The sequence below is a fragment of the Astatotilapia calliptera genome, chromosome 5 (assembly GCF_900246225.1).
Source record: "Astatotilapia calliptera chromosome 5, fAstCal1.2, whole genome shotgun sequence".
NCBI lineage: Eukaryota > Metazoa > Chordata > Actinopteri > Cichliformes > Cichlidae > Astatotilapia > Astatotilapia calliptera.
The window spans coordinates 33718757-33738036 of record NC_039306.1 but is presented as its reverse complement, the minus strand read 5'-3'; the positions used below and the strand labels follow the sequence as shown (position 1 = coordinate 33738036).

The 19280-nt window shown below is 44.0% G+C and overlaps 1 protein-coding gene across 1 annotated transcript; it reads left to right on the top strand.

Annotated features, from left to right (window-relative positions):
* The first annotated feature begins 8561 nt into the window (after positions 1–8561).
* On the top strand, positions 8562–18942 carry LOC113022278 (uncharacterized). Its single transcript, XM_026167504.1, has 4 exons — positions 8562–8755; positions 8897–9148; positions 18459–18548; positions 18683–18942. Exons 1-4 carry the CDS (start codon positions 8626–8628, stop codon positions 18940–18942), a joined length of 732 nt encoding a protein of 243 aa, XP_026023289.1. The 5' UTR covers positions 8562–8625.
* The last annotated feature ends 338 nt before the right edge of the window (positions 18943–19280 follow it).

Sequence of the window (19280 nt, the reverse complement as noted above, 5' to 3'; positions counted from 1 at the left end):
ACAGAGTGCTGTTGTGCTCTGTATTGTTGTTTGACCCCTTTGCAAAAGGGAATTAAAATTTCACAAAACAACCTATTTGTGTGAAAATCGATTTATGTCAGCTTTCCATAATAACCCATCTAATATTATGTAATGATAAAACTACTTAAGTGTGTGTAGAAGGTGCTTCTGGACAGTGTAATTTCTGCTGAGTCTACTGGCTTCTATGGAAGCTTGAGGATGGAAGGTCATGCTACAGAAGTTGGCCGTGGTAACTGTGAAGGCACCTGGAAACAGAAAACAAAAACAGCATTGACAAGAGTTTCCAGTGAGCCAACGAACAAAATTCATCATGTTAAGCACACAAACATGCTTCAATAATCATAAAAATGTAAACTCACAGGGTACTGCCAGTCAACCCAGCAAAAAACATTTTGATGATGTGATTAAGTAACATATTCTCACGATACCTTTTTTCCACTACGAAAACCCCCCCATCCAAAGCGGTCATGGATACGTTTATTTTTAGTTGCCTTGCTCCAGACTTTGCTTCCTCTACAGACGACATCTCAGTGGGATTAAAGAAGTCCTCAAATTTCAGTTTCATATTTACGCTCAGCTTTCTCATCAGCATCAGTACAGCATGCACATCATTGAAGACACAATAGCTGACAAAAGGAAGCCTTGGTGAAGTCCAATACCCTACCAGAAATAAGTCTGACTCATTGCTGACAATGACCAAGCTTTTGTGTGGGGATCAAATACCTCATACGTAAAAATGAGCCACATACCCAGGCCATACTCAGGCTGCTCCAAACATATAGGTTTTCTATAGATCCATATGTTAATCCCAGGAACTCAGCTGTAAGGTAAACTTTCAATAATTCAAAGTAAAGAACCTGTTTTCCTTGTTCCTTTTTCTGTTAGTGTAGCACTTCATGTACAGTTTTCCTATTTTCAACTGCAACCCATTACACAATCATCTCCAAATAACTGAAGAGACAGTACGCACATGGACAGACACACGTTACCCACCATCAGTGGCTATAATCGTGGAAGCTGTCTCAGTCAGCCAAATAACATTTTCCCTGCAGGGAAACAGATGGGGGAGTTTCCCCTTCAGGCTGAACAGTGCAATGAGAGATGAGACGCTGCAGTGTACCTCTCTTCTCAGCAGAAGGATAAATACACCTCCTCCTGTCTCTTAAACCTGCTGAGATCTCTATTCTCTCTAAACAGTTGCAGCACCTCCGATAATGATAGCAGGGGTATTTTCAGCAGCAGGCTCTTATCTATATCAATGCCAATTCATTTGGCTCAGGTAGAAGGTGAGGAGGCAATAATGTCCTTCCAGAAAAACCTTCTATTCACAGTAAAATCAAATTCGTAGCATCTGTGGGATGGGTTTTTGAGACAACAAATGAACATAAGCACGGGAGTTTCATGGCAAACCTTTATAAATTTGCTGTCACCAAAAGGAGGCGCATCATTCACCTCACCTGAGTTAGAGAAGAATACACTTAATGCCGGAGGCAACAATTGCACATAATACCAGGAGCAAAGGTCCTGAACGCCATTTAAACCATCACATCCTGTTTAACCCTCTCAAGGCAGGCGTTGCCGATTTGCAACAGTTAAAAACTAACAACCTGATTACCCCACAAAAGAACATGTGTTTTGTTCAGCCTGCTATCACACAGCTTCCCATCCAGTGTGCGAGGGAATGAGACACAGGAGGAGAGCACAGGTGGGAGTAATCACACACAAGGCTGGGAGGGAAGCAAAACTGAACACGCTACACACCAGACAAGGAACTAGCAAAATAAAACAGGAAACATGAGACACAGACTGAGACGTGGACTTGACACTGGAACTGGGGAAGACATGAAAAGATGACGTGACACGAGGAACACCGGGGAGGCACAGAGACAGAACCCAAGAGACTAGAAACTATAAATAACAATGAAGTCAAAGACTATTAGTAATTCAAAAACACCGGGTCACAGACCCAGGCCCATGACACAGACACCAAACCCCCCACCACCTACAATAAAATAGCTAAAATAGGTCAGTAAGATAAATACCATATCACAGGATGAAATCACTCACTAAGGTAAGAAAAGTGCAGAAATGATCACAACTAAATAGAATTAACAAAAGTGTGTAGTTGATCTAAACTCAAGGTTAGCAGAATAAAAACTGCATAGAGTATTTAATATTTTAAGTCATCATAATATGGAACAGAGAGTCTTTCCACTACAAGGGTGCACATTGCGGTCACATGATTTGTAGACAGTACACGTTTCGTGAGCAACTTTTATTGTAACTGGGACGATCTTAGAAAATATCCCACTTCTATAACTTTCGTTAATTGATTTTTTTAGGATTGAGATTTTTTAGAATAGCATTAATATCAAGCTTTGTGAATAAATGGCCCAAGTATTTCTGTCAGTAGTTAGTACAGACCAAAACTTTAACTTAAACGACTGGAAAATGTTCCAACATTTAAAACTCATTCCAAAACAATTGAATTGTTCCCTTATACATTCTAGATCTGTAAATTGGCAATTCTACAGTTTGTAAATGTTGTTTTTTAAGCCTTCAATGTAATAGAAACCCCCCCCAAAAATGAACAACTTGTTTTTCTTGCTCTTATTAGAATCAAAGTGTAATGCATCTATGCATTTTGTATTCCACTGAAGAATTAAGCAGGAACATTTATAGATGGTTGAAACCCACTTACTAGGAATTTTAAAAGTCATAAATGTGTTTTTTATTTTAAATGATTGTAAATTAGAGGCATGTATATAATGAGGTCGGTTTTCATAATGAATTATGCAGTCCAGCCTTTTCAGACACAGATGAAAGGAAAATGAATGCTGAGGGTTGGACCTCAGACAGATGGCTACAAAGGGAGAATGAACAAACAGCAATGAATACATAGTTATAAGAAGCCCACTGTGATTTGGATTTACTGTTGTACATTGTTTTGATTTAACACTTCCATTAAACTAATAACGAGCAGATGACAAAGAACAAGTGGAGCTGTTTGACTGCAGCACTGTCTGCTCCTGTGAATTCAGAACAGACTGACAATGAACAAAAAGAGAATAACAGATGGATTAACAGAAGCAAGAATTCAACTGTAGAGCATTCATGCTGTAGAGCAAAGATATTTTTTTTCCAACTGAATATCATGTACTTTTGTATTTTACTCACTCGGGTAAAAAAAACAAAAACAAACTGCTATATTGGGGGAAAAAAATAAGGGAAATAGAAAATCTTTTCTTTTTTATGTCTGCTCCATGAGGTGGAAAAAACACATCTTGGTGGGAAACCAAGTGGAAAGCTTGACAGACGGACAGGCAAAAAGACAAGCTGATGGGTCCTGGTACACTAGTTAACCAGGGAGAGAGCGAGCGAGGCAAAAAGGACTAGGGCAGTCAGGCAGGACAGAAGTTTTCTTCCTCAGTGTAACTTATGTAATTAGGGTTTGTGAGCACATTGAGTTTATTACAGAAGTTTTTCCTTTGTGGTGATAGCCAGCACACGTGTATTCATAATATATGAAACAAACAATACTCCTTAATTATCGGTTGTACTGAACTTAGTTAAAACGTACAATCGATTATTTTTTTAGGTTATTTAATAAAAAAAATAATGTTGGACTCACAAATACATATATTGACTAGTGTGTAACTGCATCTCTCAACAAACCGATGCAGTCTCATAAACTGACAATTTATCCATTAAACAACATAGAAGCAAGTGCTGGTTTGCGGAAGCTGCCGTGCTGACCCACATCTCAATAAAATATCATCCTATTCCTCCTTAGCTCAAGCCACATCTCCTGAACTGAAGTCAGGCCTCTAACACAGGAAAATGTGCACGAACAGAATGCTCTTTGAAACGTTTTAATAGATTTGTGTTTTGAAAAGACAAGCAATGCTTGTCACTCTCTTATGTTGCGTTATGGATTTCAAGGGAACTATGGAGATATTTCATACGTTCCTTTTCTTGACAACTAAAGTAAAATCTTAGCAATTCACCAATTCAATTCCTTACTGAGTTTTATATCTAAAGATAAAGATCCTACAATAATACAGAGAAAATCCCAACAATCAGACAACCGTTATGAGCAAACACTTGTTGACAGGGAGAAGGAAAAACTCCCTTTTAACAGGAAGAAACCTCCAGCAGAACAAGGCTCAGGGAGGGACGGCCATCAGCCGACAGGTTAGTATTGAGGGCAGAGAGGCAAGACATAAGATGCCGTGGAGGAGAGCAAGAGTAATAACAACTAATGATTAAATGCAGAATAGCATATAAAACAGAGGGAAAAGAGGTGAGTAAAGAAGGAAAAGTATCATGGGAATCCCCCCCCAGCACCCTTGATCTCTTGCAAAATAACATAAGGGATTGCTAGGGTCACTCAGGCTAGCCTTAACTACAAGTTTTATCAAGCAAAGTTCACAGATCATTAAATGGAAAACTGCTATTAATGGGTCTGGCTGGTTATGGTACCGGACTAGTGGGGCACTGTGATAAAGGCATGTCTCCCCACCAGGAATTGAAATAGATAAGAATTTAGCAATTCTGACTTCATATATCACTTATCAATTCGATTCCTTATCAATTCTCACTGGCTCCAACTTGAGAGTCACCATCATCTCTAAGCAGCATGTCAAAGACATTACATTCATGCAAATTCATTTCATGCTGGGTGATCAAATGTTTTGTGCATATTGGAGGTGTGATCAGCATCAAAGTTGTGATCAGTGTTGGGGTCATTACTCAAAAAAGTTAAGTAAAAACATTATTACGCATATTATTGAGAACGTTTTTCTTAAAAGTAGTGCAGTATTGTTACTTAATTACTCCCAGGAGAAAGACAGTCGTTATACTACTCGTTACGTTACTTTCATGTTACTCTGTAAAATGAAACGCACTGTCACATAATTACCATTTAACAATATAAATCTACAGGCTACAGCACCACACACCATCATGTCGTCTTTGCAGTGCTCATTTTGAAGAAAATATCATCATCGCGGACTCAAAGGTTAATAAAATCTATAACTATACAATATGTAATATTATAAAAAATAACATTAAATATAAAGTTCCTCATTCTTATTTTGTGCTGCTTTAGGAAATCTGTTGCCTAAGTAGCACAGCAGTTCCAACTATTTTCAGTTTTCCATGTATTCAGCTGAAGTCAACTGTGAGAGGAGCAAGACGTAAGATTTTGGTAGGTACTGGCACAGAGGTAAGTGGCTCCCCAGGTTTATCAAGCAAGGTGTCAGGGAACAGTAATGTTGGTCAAATACATGCGAAATTCAACCACAACATGACATCTGCTGCCAATTACAGCACCTTGATTGAAAATGACACTGCCGTAACAGTGGATATTAACCATCAGGACCATAGTTACGCATTATTAACAACTACATTAGCAAAACCGAGCGGTATTCAAGAAGATCACTGCTACAACATTGAGTCTCCAAAGTCTTTAAAGCGTAAAAATCAGGCTTCAGAAGAGATGCAAATAAAGTACAGGAAAAACCTGAGACTGAAATGCCAAAAGTCTAGGAGTTTAAAGACAAAAGTTTGTACCTTAAAGAATGTCACCAAAGAACTCAAGAAAAAGCTCTTGATCTCAAATCAGTGTGCATCTTTGCTTGAGTCAATCAGTGAAGTTCTAAAACACATCTTGCATAAAATACAAGAGGGGAAAAAGTCAGCTAAATATTCTGAGGAGCTGAAACTGTTTGCCACCACACTTCCTTTTTACTGCCCAAAGGCATATGAGTATGTACGGGAGAATTTTAATAAAGCGTTGCCACACAGTCACACCATTCACACTTGGTACAGTAGCAACTTTTAGAGCAGTAACAAATCATGTGGAGGCAAACAGAGAACAGGGAAAGGAAACAGTGTGTGCTCTAATGATGGATGAAATGTACATCCAAAAGATGATTGAGTTTGCAGAGGACTAGTTCCATGGCTATGTAGATATAGGCACTGGTGAAATTGACAACACACTCGCCACCCAGGCCTTGGTCCTTATGGTTGTGGCTGTCAACGAGTCATGGAAAATTCCCATGACTCGTTGTATACGTCCTCATCGATGGTATGGATGGATCAGAGAAGGCCAATGTTATTCGGGAAAGCCTTAGCAGGCTTCATGAGGTCATTGTTAAAGTTGTCTACCTTGCGTGTGATGCTCCTACAAGTAACCTCGGCATGATAAGGGAACTTGGCACAGAATTAAATATCGACAACATGAAGCCCTACTTCTTTCATCCAGAGAATCCCACACAAAAAGTGCATGTGATCCTGGATGCATGCCATATGCTAAAGCTTCTTCGTAATGCCTTTGCATCTTCGATGGAATTTCAGACAGAAGATGGGAGGAAGATTAAGTGGAAGTACTTTGAAGCCCTTAATAAACTCCAAGACATGGCTCATTTACAGTTGAAAAAACAAAAACTGAAAGTCCACCTAGCAGCACAGCTCTTCAGCAGAAGTGCAGCGGATACAATGGATTTCTGTGAAGTTGGAGGAGTTGTGCTGCAACTGTGGAGTTGGTGCACACTGTAGATGCAGCTTTTGATGTGCTCAACAGCTGTAATCCTCTTGGAAAAGGTTACAAAGCTCTAATTAAGCCAACAACTAAACACAGGGCTGAGACAATCTTGGAGGATACAGAAACCTTGCTTCGTGGGTTGAAGGTCAAGCACTATGACAAGATGGTGCCACTTCAAACAACAAAAAAGAAGACTGCCATATATGGCTTCATTGCTAATAGCATAAGTGCACTTAACATCTATAATAAACTTGTTGAGAGGACCCATGCAGGTATCTTCTGACCTACAAACTGAGTCAGGACCACTTGGAGCTCTTCTTCACTGCCATAAGAGCAAGAGGTGGGCACAATGACAATCCTAATGCCAGACAGTTCAGGGGAGCCTACAAACGTTTACTTGTTAGGCACCAAATTAAAACAGGCACAGACAATTGTTTACTTCGAGACAACACATACATTCTCGATTCAACATCTGCAGCTGTAAATGTTGTTGCAGAATGGAAGTGCACTTTGTGGAAGTAAATGACACTGAAGATCACTCGATTCCTGACCTCCCAGATGTATGCAACCTCTCTGAATACATGGAGGCAGTGATCAGCTACATCACAGGATTTGCACTTGTGAAAATGGCCCCCACGTGGTACTGCAAAGTCAGATTTAGTGACTCTGCAGGAAGAGAAACTGAAATGGCAAAAACGGGCAAGTTGCTTTGCAGACAGATGACCAAACTGATCCATTTTTATGGAGAGTAATGTGTGATACCTGATGCCTTTGAGGGCTGAATGATTTATTGAAATTGTTTCAGATTTTTCTAACATATATTGTATTTTAGATTAGAGTTGAAATATCCATCCATCCATTCGTTTCCGCTTATCCTTTTCAGGGTCGCTGGAGCCTATCCCAGCTGTCATAGGGCGAAAGGCGGGGTACACCCTGGACAGGTCGCCAGTCTGTCGCAGGGCTAACACATAGGGACAGACAACCATTCACACTCACATTCACACCTAGTGGCAATTTGGATTATCCAATTAACCTATCCCCACAAGCTGCATGTCTTTGGACGGTGGGAGGAAGCCGGAGTACCCGGAGAGAACCCACGCAAACACGGGGAGAACATGCAAACTCCACACAGAAAGACCCCGGCCTGATGGTGGAATTGAACTCCAGACCTTCTTGCTGTGAGGCAACAGTGCTAACCACCGTGCCACCGTGCTGAAATATATCAAAGTAAACATATTTGGTCAAAGAATATAACTAAAGTTTGATTTTAATCACAATAAATGACTAATTGTTCAGCCCTAGTTATTGTTATCATTTACTGCCAGTTTTTCCTCAGCTGCCCATGGTTTACAGGACTGAATCATCAGCAGAAGAAACATGGACTCCACTGATCTTCATTATGTTCTGTTGCTGCTGCCTATGGATTACAATCTGCATTAGCATGTTGTGCAGGTGCTTGCTAAGAGCTGAAGTTGGTTAACAGTATGATGGAGCTATTTCTGTCCTGGAGCAGTCTCCAGTTTAGCATCACACTCTCATCCTTTTGTGTAATAACAATAAAATTAATGTCCATATCCACGCTGGAGACTGCTCCACTATTTTTCTCCTCAGACACACAAACTGAAATCAGCTGATCGTAAAGAGTGTGCAAGAACTGATAAGCGGGATCTATGGGCAGGCAGACTAACGGTGTGTTCACACCGAACGCGATGGACGCGAATAGAGCGTCAGGTTTACATGTAAAGTCAATGGAAAGGCGCAATGACGCGCGATTGCGGGTCCCGCGAAAATTCGGAAGCAGATTTGCGTCGCGAAAACGCGTGAAACGCGCGTCAGTGTAGCGCGTCTGGCGCGTTTGACGCGCGAATAAAACCACGCGCGTGAGTTTTTGTGTTGCATTTTGTGCATACGCGCGTTTCGCGTCTACCGCTCGAGTTGGAAAAATCTGAACTCCAGCGTCAAATCGCGCCGCGACAACCAATCAGGAGCCTGGTGACGTGGCTCTGACCTAGGTCAAAGGGGCAGATCCAGCCAAAGCCCTTCATTCTTCATTCAGTATGGAGGAAAAGCTGATCAGCGCCGTGGCTAACCACCCCGAGCTATACGATGCCAGCTCCTATTTCTACCGAGACAGGAATAAAAAGGACCTAGCTTGGAGACACATAAGTGAGGAGATCGGGCAACCTGGTAAGTTCATTCCTTCTTCTTTTTAATTTTCAGACTGACCCGATGAAGCCGTGCAAAAGCTAGCAAGCGCGCCTACTGTCCCGCGATTTTCCCACTGTTGTACAAATACCTTTCTGCTAACCAGATAATGCATTTATTCAGAGGACATCTGCAGGAGAAAGTGGAAGAGCCTCAGGGACACCTATAATAAGGAGAAGAGGTCAGAGAAGGAGAAGAGGAGTGGGTCTGCAGCAGGATCGGGGAGGAGATGGAAGTTCTTCGCGGTCATGGGGTTTCTGGACCCCTTCCTCACCCCGCGGGAGACCAGCGGTAATATGGTGCGGACCGTGGAGAACTTCTCCCCCGAGGACCAGGGACAGCCCGAAGAGGCAGCAGGGGAGTGTCAGTCAGAAGGTATGTTTACAATTAATTAATGTAGGCAGTTAATTTATGCGTGTTGTCATACAGGAATATATTTTGTTTATTAATAAACAGTATAAAGTAGTCCCGCTGTTCATCCGTCACTGCCTCGCCTTTTCGCTGATTTTTTTTATTGCACCGTAGAGCTTTCAACAATGCGCATTGCATTCTGCAGCCCAAATGACAAATCTCCTCCGTGTCGTGTCTCCTGCGCTTGCCAAACTTATCATGTTTGGTTTTGATAATGTTAAGATCCAAAAATTGAGGAAGGGTACAAGAGGTGATCGAAAAATAACCACACTGGTCCGGCCGGGTGAAGTCAAACGAAGATTTTAATTCACATGTGGGAAGATCAAAGGAAACAGCAATTGATCTTCAACTTACTCAAAGCATTAAACAGATATTTATACCGTCAGGGCTTAAATTTAATGACGCCCCTTCAACGTCACAGATACATTTTATACATAGATCAAATCAAAACCACAACGACTTTTGACACCGTTTAAAAGAACAATTGTCTCCTATCTTCACAACAGGTGCTTCCTGTCACTGCCGGATGCTCGCAGCAGTTCTGCGACAAACTGCTCTTGTTGCAACCCCAGCAAAACATGATTAAACTTTCACCTATAAATGATTCTCTAACTAAGTGTGTGTCTGTGTGCTAACCACAATTGCACCCTGTTTCACCTCGCGACTAGCTCCTGACCTCTAACCAGACAGAGAGACAGAAGCCACTCTGATATGCAACAACTGAAACTATGTATGTGTCCTCTACTAAATAAATGTTTTAATCACGAACCCCTACTTAAAGCTTAATACAAGAATATGAACATATAAAAAATATTAAAATGAACTGTTGTGTAAGCATGTACTGCAATTCCTTCTATGTTCTAGTTTTCCCTCAACATGGATCATCTAGACACTCTCACTCGATGAAGCTCACAACCATTAATGAACCTGAACATCAACTCAAATAAGCACAGATATGCAATATGTATAAAATGGTTATAACTGCACCTGAAATACAAAGTTAACATCATCATAAACATCTTAAGGCCATCTTAAAGCTATCTATTACATTGTTAAAGCAATGATCATACTGCAGATTATATTATGCTGGTAAAATACTTTTTGTTCATCCCCACAATTCCCCCTTACGACCTCTGGCACACCAGAGGTCGATACATAGGTTGTTGTTCACTCCTCAGTCCACTCGGCTACCTCCAGATCCATCATCGGCATCATGGACATAGGGGCCACCGCCCCAGGGTCCACTGCCTTTACAATCACTTTCTCTACCAACCTTCGGGCACAAGGAATGAGACAACAACCACAAGTCACCAAAATACCCACCAATACAGATAGAGACAACATAATTGACAGAACAAGCCCCTTCCACTTTCCGAACACTGAGGTCATCCAGCTCTCCAGCGGGTTGTCAATTCCCGAGTGGTCATGCATGGTCCTAGAGAGACTCTTTAGCCCCTCCAAGGCTCGCGTCACCGAGCCATCTGGAGCAGTGTTATTCGGGATAAAAGTACAACACTGATCACCGAACATCGCACAAACCCCCCCTTTTTCCGCCAATAACATATCAAGGGCCATTCTATTTTGGACTCCCATTAATGAGGTCGGACCCATTTGCTCCGCTAACCCTTCCATCCCGTCTCTGGTAAGGTTAGAGAGCCTCAGCAAATTATAGTGAACATAATTGATTCTGTCTACATTTTTGTTCGGGGTCACTGGAAAAAGAGCAGAAATTATTGGAAGATTCTCAAACCCCGCAGCTATTTGGTCTACGAGTTTATATTCATTCGGAACTCCTCTGGGGACCCCTATTGAGTCAATCCAGGTTGGCGAGTTCAGCCTAGGGTCATAAGCGTGTGTTCCCTCAATCCCGCTTTTGGACAAGATATGTCTCTTCCGCCTAGCTGCCAATGTGCGTGTGTTGTGCTGTGGAATGTTTTTTACCTGATTTCCAATTAGCATAAGAGGTGCTCCTAGCCTCACCATCGCGCACGTCCCCACACTTCCCAGAGGAACACGAGCCAAAAGAGTCTTGTGCCCACAATAATAATAAAGTCCACTTCTAGCCCAAGTCCCAATTAAAGTGTTGGGATCACTTACATTGTTTGTGGTTCTTCCCGTCTGGGTAACAGCGCACCAACTTGGGTCGATTTCTCCCACGTCATATATTACTTTATCTGTGGAGAACTTAAAGCACGTATAATTATCTTTTTTCGGCAAAAATGGTCCTGGCTTTGTCCGCTTATCAACTGGAGGAAACAAACTAGATAACACAGTACAGTCTCCAGTACTCACCGCTCCTCTAGTCATTCGCAACATGCAATCATAACCCCACTTGTCCTCCGGATGGAGTGGAGCGGGCTCTGTGAACAGCCGTGGTCTAGCAGAGGCACAAGCAACACAATTGGATACCTCTTGTTCCCTAGCATTTAGAGCCATCCAGTCCAGCCAGAGATTACTGTCACTGAACCCAGTGGCGCGCTCAATTAAATCCTGAGGCTTCAGTCTAGTATAGTCCACTGCCAGGACTCGTCTATCCTTTAGTTCCTGTTCCTCTGGTACCACATATGACGGCCCATTTCCCCTTTTTCCTGTAGAATTTACAACAGCGTTTATTTGGTTGTTAATCATGTGTATTTCCTTTTCTTCTCTAACTGGCTCTACGGGATTTACGGGATTGGCCTTTTCAAGAAAGTTAATTTTAATTAACCCCTTCGGGTCAGTTCCCACAGTCTCCACACCCAAGACTAAATACAAAGAGTTTTTACGCCGCCAATTGCCCAGTGACATAGTCAAAGGATTCTTAGATGGACTATAATCTCTTTGGAGTTTTAACACGTTCTCTGACCCTTGTCCTGACGTTTCCCCATTTTCCCCAGTGTAACCCTTTACCTGATTCCAGTTCCGACACCAGTTTGCAAAGGGCCTACTCCCTCTTTCACAATGTGTACTTACTGCATAATCCCAACAAACCCACACATTATATCCTCTCCAACTACTATCTGCTCCTTCACACTTTAAAACATCGCATAAGTCAAAGGTGAATGAAGTTGTGGACCCATTAACATAGTTCAACTCTAAACCACCATATGTACTCAGGCACTCATCCCTTTTTCCCGAAACCTCGCGTTTTGATCTCCTTTTTAGCCCTGTTTCAATAAACGGTTTCTCTTTTGGTGCTGGATTCAGCTGGCCCCAGTGTTCAGACAGTTCGCGGGGGCCTCCCTGCAAAATATAAACAAGCAAACATAGGGCCATTATCAATATCATCACAGTCATCAAACTAACAATCACAAGCAACATTTTAATCAGTCCTTTCTCCTCACGAATCTCCGCTTTGCGGGATGGCATTGTGTTGTATGTATGTTGTATGTATATTTGTACTTAGCATAAATTTTAAAACTTTGTTTCTGTTTTCCTCTTTCCCTTTTTACTCTTTTTATTTGAACCACCCCTTTTCAAACTCTCAATTTGTTACCACTCCTTTCTGTAGGCGCGGCGATCTCCTCCTAGGCTGCTCTTCTTTCTTCGGCCTTCCAGGTAGACTACTGGTCGGCCCGTTGCACAGGTGAAGAGGTTTATTCTGCCTCTGTTTCTTGACACCTGCGTTCTTTGAAGACGAATTTTCCTCCACCAAGCTCTCGTGTGCAGGTGCACACTGCGACCAGTGGTACCAGGTGTCGCCTTTCCCTTTCAGCTGGACTGCTGTAGCCGTCCGGGCGGTCACCTCATACGGACCAGTCCAGCGGGGCTCCTTCCACTTTCGCTTAATGACCTTCAGCCACACTGCCTTTGCGTCCGGGACCTCTCCGTTCCCCGTGGGTCTCTCACAAGTGACCTGTTTTGTAAAGCTGGACACAAGAGCCTTCAACTCATTAAAATATTCTGCATGAGACCTGTTGCTTGTCCTGGGCTGCTCCACCGGGACCACTGTCCAGGGTGCTGGAAACTGTCTCCCAGTCAGCAGCTCATAAGGGGTGAAACCTGTGGATTGGTTAACAGAACATCTTATGGTCATCAAAGCAATGGGCAGGGCTGCGACCCAATTTAGCCCTGTCTGCGCACAGATTTTAGCCAACTTGTTTTTCAAATTTAGGTTCATCCTCTCTACCTTTCCTTGAGATTGAGGATGATAGACCGTCCCGAACTTATGTTGCACTCCCAACATCCTCTCTACCTCTTGCAAATCTTTGTTCTTGAAGTGAGTACCATTGTCTGACCTAATTCTCTTGGGAAACCCATGCCTTGGGATGTAATGATTGATTAAGCACTTAATCACGCTTTTCGCGTCTTCACATTTGGTCGCCCATGCTTCGGGCCATCCAGTCAGAACATCCACACACACCAACAAATACCTCACCCCACCTGGGCCTGTATCAATCATGTCGGTATAATCAATCACGACCTCTTCTCCTGGCCTTTCTGGCATGAGAAACTTACCAGCTTCAGGTTTTACTGCCGGCTTTGGGTTGTGTGCCCCACAAATTAGGCACGTTCTGGCCTTTTCCAGTATCATCCTTCTCAAATCAGGATGCCACCATCGGCACAAATTTCTCTCCATCTGTTTCACTCCCACGTGACCAAGCCCGTGAGCCTCATTCACCTTCTGTTCCGCCATTTTGGCCGTTAAAGCGGGACGCCCATCTGGCCCCCTCCACAAACCGCCATCTTGCCAGGCTCCTTTGTTTTCCCACACCCCCTTTTCCTCTGGGGATGTCTCCTCCTGAGCCTGTCTAACTTCTTCCATGCTGTTAGTGCTAACCTCCTCTTCTGGGGTTACCTGCACCAGCTGTCTCTGTCCTTTGTAGCCCGCTGCTTCCTTTGCGGCTTCATCAGCTTTCTGATTTCCTCTTGCCACCATACTGTCTGCTTGTGAGTGGCCTTTGCATTTTATAATACTTACCTCGTCTGGGTCCTCCAGGGCCTTTTCCAGTTCCTCCATTTCCTTTTTGTGACAGATGGGTGCATTAGTGGCCGTTCTGAACCCGGCTCTCTTCCACTGAGCCAGTTCCACATGAGCTGCTCCAAACGCATATGCTGAGTCAGTGTAGATGTTCACTCTCATGTTTTTAGCCAACCTCAGGGCTCGAGTTAGGGCTATCACTTCAGCTCTCTGGGCCGACTGTTGTCCCTCAATTTTTCCTGCTTCTTTCACCTGAAACTCAGTTCCTACTCTACAGACTACTGCATAGCCCGCTTTCAATCCTTCTTCATCTCTGTGGCAGCATCCATCTGTGAACCAATCCTCAGCTCCATATATGGGCTCTGCCTTCAGGTCTTCCCTGATTTTTCCTTCAACTTGGGCTTTCTTAATACAGTCATGTGGTTCTCCTGACCCCATTAGGTCTGCCATATTTATTCCTTCATGTGTAAATATCAAATTTGGCGCCTCTAAAATTTTGCTCAACCTTTGTTGCGTCAGTGGAGTCATTGTGAATGCCTGTGAGTTCACATAGGCCACTACACTGTGTGTGGTAAGCACTTTCAGTGGGTGTTCCCTCACTATGTGTGCTGTTTTCTGAATTATCTTTGCTACTCCTGCTGCGTGTTGTGTGCATGTGGGATGCCTTGCTTCTGTTGAATTTAATCTTATGCTAACGTACATAAGTACATCCCTACCTTGGCGAGCCAGCCAGGAGCTGATATATTTTACATATTGGTGCATACCAGACATTTGGAATTTGGGTGCTTTGCCAGCATGCGTTGTCCAGCGCCCGCTTGACCATCGGTCCCAGATCTCTTGGCCCATGACCCTCGTGGACCGCCAATGTAATGTGAGGGGCTGAATCCTCTCCCACATTGTACCAAGGCAGTTGTTCATCAGTAAATTTCACAGCCGCGGCCACACCTTCTGGTCCAACATAAATGTTATGTGTTTGCACATTCCACGTCTGTCCCTCAAGATCAGACTGGAATCGTTCCCGATAGATATCGTTATCTTCCCTATCATAAAAGAGTGTAACGTGGAAAGGATCTCGCGGAGGGGAATAGACGGCCAGGCTCATTATCCAGGGTTTCCATAGCTGATAATGTCTCAGAATGCCTTCTTCCACTAGCCTCCCCCAGTAGATTTCGGCAGTGGGTTGTTCAGAGTTCTGGACTAGATATTGAGTCTTTGAAGGTGATCCCAGACACGGGAATTCTTTTCCTCCAGGCAGAGTAACAATCAGTCCATCTGATGAGCACATGATTGTAGCTCCCAGTTTCACAAGCAGGTCCCTGCCCATGAGATTTGCAGGCACCTGTGAGGACACCACATATTGGTGTTTCAAAGTCTGTTTTCCCAGCTTTGTCAATGCTGGATCCGTCAATGGCAGTGTCATTGGAATCCCGGAAAAGCCTACCACATTAACTGTGTGACAGGAGAGTGTTGCACTGTCTGGTGTGTCTTTCAATGTTGAGTATGTTGCTCCAGTATCCACCAGGAAGGGCAATTCAGTGCCTTCCACGGTCATCGACAGCATGGGTTCTGCCGTTCCCACGCTGTTCGGTTTCTCCGGGCTCCGTCAGTATTGCTCCCCCTCCCAGCCCCAGTCAGCTACCGGGTACTGGGCGGCTGGTGCTGCATTCGGGTTTGGAGCTTGATGTGCTCCCCTGTAAGCAGCTCTTTGTCTTGGGCCTCCTCGTGCCTGGGATTGATAGCCTCGCCTCTGATAATTTCGCTGCCATTCAGGGCATTCTCGGGACCAGTGTCCTTCTGCTCCACAGCTGTAACAGCCAGTCCAAGACACATTATTAGGATTCCCTGGATTCCGAGCCCTTTGTCCTCCCCTCACGGATCCACCACGCCCTCTCTGCGGTCCACCGGTCCCCCAATTCCCTACGGGTTGACGCTGCCTTGGTGCATTGGCGGGCCAACGGTCATCAGGGTAGAGACCCGGATCCTGATCTGGCCAGTCAGGCACAGGATCGGGCTGAGGCCTTGCCACCATTATTTTCCTTGCGCTCTCTTTATCCTCTTTCTTTCTGTCACCTGCCTTGTTTCTCGCCTCCGTCAGCTGTATCTTTACCAGCTGCGCCTGTGCCTCCTCCAACTCTTTCTTTTGTTTGTTTGCCAAATCCTGTTCCTGCTGAAGTCTGTGGGTCACATGTCTCTCCCACTGCACCGAGTCTGCAACGGCAAAATCTGGGTTCTTTTCCAAGTCAACTGCAACCTGGTTGGGCAGCCCTGCCAGCACTGCCGAACGAAACCACGCTCTACTTTCACCCTCCTTCCCCGGATGTATTCCTGTTTCTAACAACCATTGTTCCTTTGCTTTAGCTAAAAACTCTCTGGGTGTGTTTTTGGGATCCCAAATAATTTTTGGAATGGCTCCAGAGTTAGGAGTTGGGTACTTCTCCCGGACTGCATCTGCTAAGTCATTCTGCACCTCATGGTATTGTAGGTCATTTGCATATCTGGTTGTTTGAGCTATCTGCTCTACATCTGCTAACCCACCACCCAGCATACAACGTCCGGCCAAAGCGCGAAAATCGCCCAGCGCTAATTCTTCTCCTTCGGTCAACGCGCCCAGCCTTCTCAACCAGCCAGCTCCTCCCTCAGTTATTGGTGGAAGTTGTTTAACCAATGCTTCCAAATCTCTCACCTTATAGGCGCGATAAACTGGTTCGTTCTTTGGACCTGCTATTAGAGGCAGATTTAAACCAGGGTCAGGAGCTCCTTGTTCAAAACTCACTTTTCTACTCTTCCTCGACTTTCCTTTTCCCTTTGAGCTCCTAAATATGGGCTGTCTCTGTGCTTGGTCTCTCTTCACACTTCTTTTCCTCAAAATTAGGCTTGTACTTGGTTGGGGCTCAGGTCCTCCATCTTTGTCCTTCTCATCGTCCTCTTCTTCTGATGACGTCGCACGGTCTTCATTCTCCTCTTCTGGCCCTCCCTGCATTACTCTCTGCTTTATAACCTCCAATACCGTTAATGCCTCTATTAACGCACGTGGGGGCTCATGCATTTGTCCATACACTTCTCCTTCCCAATGTTCTCCCTTGGTTATCACTCCTTGTGGTATTTTGTCCTTCATTCTAGGGGTCCTTTTGGCCTCCCCGTCCTGCTTTGGCTGTTCCACTGTAGACACTTCGGCCCGTATGATGTTTCCACTATCCACCAAACTGGGAGGCGAGGTCAAGCCTTCATCTGCAGCTGAGGCTATCATTGTCCCTCCCATATTTTGGGACTGACATTCCACTGCCCTTATCCCTTCTTCGGGGATATTCAGGGGAGTAGTAGTATATTCAACATCTGCTATTCCGCCAAGGACAACTCCAGTCTGTCCATCAGGACCACGAACTTGTCCCCCTCCAAGGGTCATTACAGGCATGACATATGGTGGTGGTGGTGCACAACGTGCCAATTCAGCCCAAGGATATAGTTTCGGTGTGTAATTCCTGTTAGCCTCTTCTACCTTCGGAGTCAAGTCCTTCACTTGGGCCTCTAGCTTTTTATTTTCCTCCTTCAGATGTTTCAAAGACTCCATTATACTCACCATGTCTCCTGATTTTCCTGTGTCATCCTCCTCCTCAGTCATCCAAGAAGAGGCTGCCCTCCACAGGAGCAGCCACTTACAGCACCTGGCATGAGTTTCTTTTAGATCCTTAATTTCTCCTCTGGCTTTCCTGTTCACTGAATGTCCCTTGGACTCCTCTTCAAATTGTTTCAATTTCTGTTCACATCTCTCTCCTTCAGTTTTTAACACCAGGCTCAGAGCTATTTTATCACCCAGCCCTTTCTGTTGGGATGTAATAAGTTTGCTTACCTCAACCTCCATCGCTTGGCACTCTTTCTCTGCTGCTTTTAAAGCTCCAGGGGAAGCCAAACGAATAGCTTTCTTAAGCTGTTCAAGCTGATCCTTCAGAGGCTTGCATCCCCTTTTCCCACTAGGTGTCGCACCCGAGCTGTCAGCCATTCTCTGAAACACAGACTTACCTCTTCCAATGGCGTTGGTCGACTCCACCTTCTTGGTCTAGAGTCACTTCAAATAGAAAAAAACAGCACAAAAACACTCATAACTATGACCCTCATTCGGAAATAGACACCTGCACCGGGAGCAAAAAAGGCGCACAAAAGTGGCGCCGCAGACGGAGAAAAAGCGCGGCATAATACTTTTACGTTTTAAAATCGACAAAGGTTTGCACTTTGAGAATCAACTTGTGAGAACTGTGACTACTGTTCATGTGCTGCAATAAATGGGAGACCACTGTATATAATAATAAGTATATAATAATATAATATTCTCTATGACTATTGTCTTCAACCTGTTAACATTTATTTTTGTCTTGATAGAGTCAAGTTATCATGCAGCAGAGTCCTCCCCTGTTGCTTCTCCTGACTCCCCAGTCCCTGGTCCCTCAGCTCCTGCTGCTGCACCCACAGGTATTCCCTTGTGATCACCTTTACTAAATATCTACAACCAATCTGTTCATATCCTGGTTTTTTTCAATTTTGAAAATGACAATCTAGTAGCAGCCTTCTCATTTCTTTGTGGTGTTTTGTTCTGTTTTTTACAGGCCCACAGAGGAGGAGAGCTCGAAGGCGGTCGAGGGACGGGTCCCAGGATGGTCCATCGGCGGTGGAGCTAGCTATCCTGGAGTCCCTAAAGAAGCCACGCCCGTCTGCAACAGAGCATTTCCTCCTCGGCCTTGTTCCTGCTCTGGAGAGCATGCCGCCTCAGACACGAGAATTCGTGAAATTCCAAATTCATGAATTAGTTTTTGACAACAGCACAGCTGTGCTAAATTTGGAAACATTGGACCCTAATGATCAGTAGTTTTCTGATGAGGCAGCAGCTCTGCAGGGCAGAAACAATGCTCTTATTTTCCTCCTCCTTCTCCCCTGAGGCTCTTCCACTCCAAGCTGGGTCCTTTTTATTCCTTTCTCTCTGTAAATAGTTAAATTTCATATATTTATGTTGAATCTTTTTATTACTGAATTTATATATTTTTATCAAATAAACATTTATAATGACAAATGTCTCTGTTCTACTACACAGCAAATATTGGCACCCGACTTGACACAAGTAGAATTTATTTCATATTATACTAATGACAAAATATACTGATACAGTGGGATGCAAAAGTTTGGGCAACCTTGTTAATAGCCATCATT